The following is a 7,225-nucleotide window of genomic DNA, read 5'->3' on the forward strand; positions in this document are numbered from 1 at the left end:
AATGTATACACTGCCGTTTCTCCATGTTTGCCAATACACAGTTCATCATTCTTTTTGAAACGCGGGCGGGGGCGGTTTTCAGCCCAAATGGCATGACGCGGAACTGGTACAACCCTTCAGGCGTAACGATAGCGAGTACTGTTAGCTCAGTCGAATCAGCGGAATGGCGTAATAGCCTTTTAGGAGATCCATCTTTCGAAATGAATTTGGCATGGCCCACCTGTCAATACAGTCCTCGAGCCGCGGGAGGGGGAATGAATCGCCCCGTATCACTTGGTTATCACCCTTCGTAGGTCAGCACATAAACGGAATGAATTATCCCCTTTAGGAATTAGAAGGACTGGTGACGCCCAGGGACTGTTCAACGGTTCCACGATACCATGAGTTAACATGTAGTCCCATCTCTTTTTTCAAGAAGGCCCGTTTCTGTGGGTTTATGCGGTATGCATGTTGTTTAATCGGTATAACGTTTTTGTCCACAATCACATCTTGAATTACCACATTTGTCACACTGGGAGAATCTGGAAACAGACAGCTGAATTCTTTAATCAGCTGTGACAGTTCTGGTTTGTGGGCTGGCTCTAAATGATCTAGCGCGTTGTCCAAGTTGGCCAGTACCTCACTGTTTGACAGTTTTACATCTACTGTTTCAAGTGCGTCTGGTTTCCTTTCATCGACCTCACTCAGGATGGACAACACTGGTTTGATCGGCAGTCTGTCACGATACGTTTTCAGTAAATTAATGTGACAGAATCGTGTCTTTCGTTCTCTGTCTGGGGTGTCGATAACGTAACCTGTGGTACTAACTCGTCTATTGACAAAATACGGTCCGAAATATCTACTTTGTAATGACCCCCTTAGAATAGGTAAGTACAACAGCACTTTATCCCCAGGTTTATATTCTCTTTCCTTAGCCCGTTTGTCAAACTGCCTTTTTATGTTAATCTGAGCATTGGTTAGGTGTTTTTTAGCCAGTTCAGTGGCTCGCCACAGTTGGTCCTTAATTCTAGCTACATAGTTTAGCAAATTTTCTGGCCTAGTTTTTCTGTCAACCATTTTGTTTTATCAGTTTGAGGGGTCCCCTCGGGTGTGTCCAAAACACCAACTCAAAGGGGGAAAAACCCAAGGAGTCTTGCTTGGCGTCTCGTGTGGCAAACAACACATAGGGCAAAGATTCCTCCCAATCGGTCCCGTTATCCATACAATGACATTTAAGCATACTTTTAAGACTTTGATGAAATCTTTCTAGTGCTCCCTGACTTTCTGGGTGATAAGCACTCGATCGAACTTGATGTACTTCTAACAGACCCAAAACTTGGTGGAACAATTTACTTTGGAAATTGCTTCCTCTATCTGACTGTAATTCAGTTGGGAGCCCGGTCATGGTGAAATACTTAATTAAAGCCTTTGCTACAAGGGGTGCAGTAACTTTTTTCAAGGGGATAGCCTCGGGAAACCTAGTTGTAACACACATTATGGTTAACAAATACACATATCCGTTTTTAGTTCTAGGTAAAGGCCCCCACTATGTCTATCAGTACCTTTGAAAATGCCTCCCCGACAATTGGGACTGCCTCCAAGGGAATAGGTTGTATTTTCTGATTAGGCTTACCCGTAACTTGGCACACATGACAACTGTCACAAAACTCACACGTCCTCTCTATACATCCCAGGCCAGAAGAAATCGGACACAAGTTTATTATAGGTCTTAGTTCTACCCAAGTGTCCAGCAAAAGTCCCTTCATGAGCTAAACTCAGTAATTCCCGTCTATATTCGGTAGGTACCACTACTCTATACCTCTCAATCATTTCCTCACAGTCAGGTATAACTTTCTCACAACTCTTTTTCATCAAACCCCCTGGTGCACATAAAAACTTTCTTTGCTATCTCTAACTTCCTTATAATCCACAAGTTTATCCCAAACAACTCTTAATGACTGGTCGGCCCTCTGTGCCTTCATTAGACTTTCCTTATCCCATGGCTGTGGAGGAATGTCACACCTCTCGGGCGCTGATGTAGAGACCACTGGGTTGCGTAACCCCGGAGTATGGAATTTCCCCCCCGGTGTTACGCTTCCCCAACTCGCTCTCGGCCTCATGACTCAGGAACGTCTCTGATAGGTTAATATCGTCAGCTGGTCTTATTTTGGCCTTTCTGGTCATTGATCGGGTCGTGGCGCAAGCTGGATACTTGATATCCCCTATGTCCTTATCTACTACGCTAATGGGTACTTCTTGAACCTCCAATTGGTCACAACGTTTTTGACAACATTTGTCGGACAAATCATTCCCAAGTAAAACGTGAACATTGGCAAATGGTAGATGTGGTACTACTCCCACAATTACCTTTCCAGTCACAAACTGGGAACTTAAATATATCTCATGCAAAGGGACCGTCATACATTGACCTCCTACTGCGGTTAATACTACACTTTTCCCGGTGTAAGAATGAGGAACCTTATTCAACCCTCCCTGAACAATTAAACTCTGACCTGCCCCTGTATCTCTATAAATGGTCACCGGCGTCGGTGGGTGGTCCAGTCTGACATCACAAATCTTACCAGAGGAAATATAGGCTTCATACATATTTCTCTCTGGCAGACCTGTCAAACGCGATTGTTTGCACCTCTCTTCTTGTTGAACCAATGCTACCACCTTACTGTTATCCCTTCTCCACTTAAAACAGTCAGCAATTACATGATTATCCATGTGGCAATAAGAACACCTCGGTCGAAATGGTTTTGCCTGTGCCGACAACTGAGATCTCTGATCAACCTGTCCTAATACTGAGGGGCGCTGCTGAACCCTATGTTTTCCACTTCCAGCTAAAGAACTGACGTAATGAAAGCCGGACGGTTTGACACTGGCACTACCAAACTGGGGTTTTCTACTGTTTTGATGATAATTAAAACTGGACTGCGTCGACTGAACTTTGTGTATTAGAGAAAAATTATCGGCAGACGCCGCCGCCTCTTCCAAAGAATCAACTTGTTTATCCTCTAAATGCATTCTTACATTCATGGGCAAACCATTTTTTACGTCTTCTAGAATAACCATTTCTCTCAGTTTTTCGTAACTACCCCCACTCTTTTGTGATCTAATCCACTGATCAAACAATCTAGATTTCACAGCAATAAATTCAGCATATGTCTGAGATTCTAACTTTTTTAAATGACGGAACTTTTGTCGATAGGCCTCCCCAGTTAACTCGTATGCTCTCAAGACAGCCTCCTTTAAAACCTCATAATCTCTAGCACTTCCATCACTTAATGCACTATACGCTTCACTTGCTTTTCCTCTAAACCTACTCTGAGCTAGCAACGACCATTTCTCTTTAGGCCACAATAGCTCCTGTGCCATCCTTTCAAATAACTGGAAAAACTTATCCACATGGTTTTCCTCAAACACAGGTACCAACCTATATGCCTCGGACAACCTGAAACCTTGACTATCCACCTCATTCCTACCATGATCACGTGGAGCCCCTCTAGGTTCTCCTTCTCTCATTCGAAACTCATGTTCCATTCTCATCTTTTCTATCTGAAACTGTCTCTCTCTCTCATTTTCATCCTTCTCTCTATCCCATCTTTTCATTTCCATTTCCCATTCCAACTTCTTAAATGCTACCTGTTGTTCAGCACTAAGCGTAACCCCTTCTACCTCGGGGATGGGATCTATTTGCTCCACCCTTATTCCTTCCGTGTCTTCTTCGACACCAAAGCTCTCTGCTATAATTATATCCCTCATTTCACTAATCGTTTTTGCCTGCTCTATGTCAATATTTCTGTCCTTGGCTATTTCTACTAAATCCGCCCTCTTGCTACGTTTAATCTGCGTAACGCTAAGATTGTCCACCAAATTTTGACTCATATTGAATTATTTATTTTACGAGGATACCACAATACTAATTGACACTATAATTTGCAATAAAAAAAATTCTATAGCCCCCATTATTGCATTAACCAAAATACCATCCCGTTTCAGATCCCGGGCGAGAGCCCCATTTTTATCTTTACTCCTACCTGTCACGGTGATCTAGTCCCACAGTATATATAATACCTTAGGTGGCTCGTACCTCTAGGGGTCATGGACTATTGTCGATCACGTGACAAAATTAACCATCACACTTGTATACTTTTATCTCCCAGCCGTAATGTTGGCTGCTATACTATTTATGGTCCTATGAAAAATAACTCCAACAACAGTGATTTTGGGAAACAATTATTATTATACCATACAAATCCTTCCTATTGATATATACCTATATATAGTATGACAGCAATATATTATTTCACGGTACAGTCTGTCTTAATCCTACAGGGTTAATTACCCGTTACCAGGAATCCCCAGCCCTCTCTAGGCTACCTACCGATTACACTAGTACTATACCTATAATGAACGCCAAATTATCGGCATTCCATAACTGACGTGTGACTTAATTAACCTGTTAAATTAACAGTAAACAAATCAAACAATGGATATAAGGGTTATTCTTATATTAGCCTCCCACTTGTTAATTACAATACCTAGTCGAGCTCTTTATCGGATTAACTTCTGATTCTTACTTTATCAGGCTTATCTATCAGTTAGATTAATCCACAGGTTAGGGTTACCGACATCACATACGAGGTCTACTAAACAGACAATAATATCACACAAATAAAACATCAACGACCTGACAGATCAGAAACATAGTTACCAGGTCCAGCGGTGAGGTTTGGTCTCTCAAGAATATATCTCTTGAGGACCGGCATCCAAGAAATACCAAGACGTAGCCCGTACCCTATCGTGGGAACAGTGGGTGTCGGGCTTCCTTTTAAAAGTCCCGCCAAACCTTTTTATACCCCTAACGTGGACTCCGCTGCACCGCTGGGGGCTAGACCGGCTATCAGCCTGTAACTGAGTTAATTAGTGTTTGTTCGCTAATCGGATTATCGTCTCTTAAGACAACAACCCAATCTCAAACTACAGGGCAACATGATCCTAAAGGTATCTGATACGGCGCATCCACTGGTCATAGCAGATTTTACTAAAAACATTCCCCGTACTTAGTAGAGGTTAAAAACATGTAAAATGTAGGTAAATTCTTATCAAAAACTCACCCGAAGGTGCAGTATTTGTAATCTCACTAAGTATAGCTACAATAATATGTGTAGTTACACTATAAAGAAAAATATATGGAATCTGCCCGAACATGTACATATTAAATACATATATAAATATTGTTCCTACACAAAGGTAGGTAGGCCGATATAAAAACTTATACATGAACACAATCCTCTGTTCCTACACACAGGTAGGTAGGCCGATATAAAAACTTATACATGAACACAAACACAGAGGATTGGAATATTTGGCCTCTCTCTGGAAGTCCTTTGTCTCACAGTCTGTAGACGAGGCCCATATAGGGTTTTCCGAACATTCGGAACTCTATACCTCAATTGAAGGAGGGGCCTGAATCGGGTTTACGAAACAACGTGGTTTCGTCACAACATAGCTAGTTAGAATATCGTCTGCTGTAGTATAAGTAACCACGTTGTAATTATTAATGAAAACAGTTAGCCGCACATGCAAGCAATGTGTACTACTGCTGTCAAATTGTATGGCGGGAAATGTGCTGTCACATGACCTGTTGTTTATAAATAGAAACAGGGAAATGGCGCTTTTCGACGACTGTTTATGCTGTCGGATTACAATTATTTGATTGTGTTTGTACCTTTTTTAGGCATTAAAAGTGATACTTTTTCTAATTTAATGCAACTGTCATAATGTAGTTCATATATAATAGTATATTATGACAACTTTGTACAGATAAAAGAAACCGCTTCCAAAAAAACAAGAAACAATAACAAACAATAGCACGCGCCATTTGACGGGTCATTTTTGTTTTTTAACAAAACATAAGATGTACAACAGCAATTTAGCAATATTTGGATATGTCATTCTAAGACTATTTATTGACATTTTCTTACTTTTAATTTAGAAACGATTTTTAAATAAAAACAATGCAAAGTGACGTCATTGTGATGACGCTTGACGTGTATACACGTCAACGGCAGGATAAGGGTTAATAAGGTGTTGTTTTTATTTTTTTTATTTTCAGGTTGAGGCTCCTTAGAACGATGTCTTCCCGTCTGAGACTGACTGGAACATTTCTCTGTTCCGTTATAACTGAGAACTCTTTCAACCGCTACACGTTTTGCTATCTATAGTATATTTTGGCGCTATCATACCAGAGTAAAGATATAATAATAATTTAAAAAAACTTTCTTCTATATTCGTCTTCGTAGTTCTAGGGTGTATGACAGAAAATAATATCCCATGTAACGCCTCAATCAACATATATACACCATATATGTACATACTACACGGCCTTTCCCTTGAAATAAATCACAGGTATTGGTAGGTGGAGATCAAGCCGTTAGTCTTCGCATCCGTGACAACTCCAGAATCGCACAATTGGTAAGTGTATTTATATTGTCAATCCCACATACATTTCAAGCATCATAATACTTGGTAGCAAACATTGGCTTGAATAAAATTACAGGAATGTATTGGTCATATAAAACAATACTTTATGACAACAAGTCCTCTCACATATGTCACCAGTTGCATTCGAGGCACTGTGAAATGCTCTCTTGCAAACACATATAAGAGATGACTGGGATCGATCCTAGACCGACCGCGTATCAGGCGAGTGCTTTACAACTAAGCTACCTTCCGCTCATTATTCTAAAAGTAAAGGAAACCATTATATAATGGCGGCACTGGTAAAATTACCAAGACAATATAATAGAATAGAATAGAATAGAATAGATGTTTAACGACACCCAAATTACCAAGAGAAAACAATCGTTGTCGGCACCTTGAGTCTAGTTTCCCTAAAATCAGTAACACGTCGCCGATCAATGCTGATCGATGCAAGTCAAACATTGTTTTAATTGGAACCCAAATCGCAGAACGAATAATTGTGTTTGTGTATTACAGATACTTCCACCTCAAAAGAAAGGGTTGTGTTTGTTTTGTTGTCGTTTGATTTTTTTATGTGTTCAACTAACGATAACTTGCATGAATCTACTGTGCAGCAGTACACCAAAACAGGAATGTTTTATTGAACAACCTATCACAACCTTTGTTACACCAGAGGTTGGGCACTGGTTGAAACGAGAAATAGTCTAATGGATCCCAAACCAACCGCACATCAAGCGAGCGGTTTACCACTGTT

General features: G+C 40.7%; 1 protein-coding gene across 1 annotated transcript; it reads right to left on the minus strand.

Annotated features, from left to right (window-relative positions):
* Positions 1–1,995: 1,995 nt before the first annotated feature.
* LOC121379557 lies at positions 1,996–3,870 on the minus strand. Its single transcript, XM_041508203.1, has one exon. The coding sequence runs from the start codon at positions 3,868–3,870 to the stop codon at positions 1,996–1,998; it is 1,875 nt and encodes a 624-aa protein (XP_041364137.1).
* Between the last annotated feature and the right edge of the window lie 3,355 nt (positions 3,871–7,225).

This window comes from Gigantopelta aegis, chromosome 8 (assembly GCF_016097555.1).
Source record: "Gigantopelta aegis isolate Gae_Host chromosome 8, Gae_host_genome, whole genome shotgun sequence".
In the NCBI taxonomy this organism is placed as follows: Eukaryota; Metazoa; Mollusca; class Gastropoda; order Neomphalida; family Peltospiridae; genus Gigantopelta; species Gigantopelta aegis.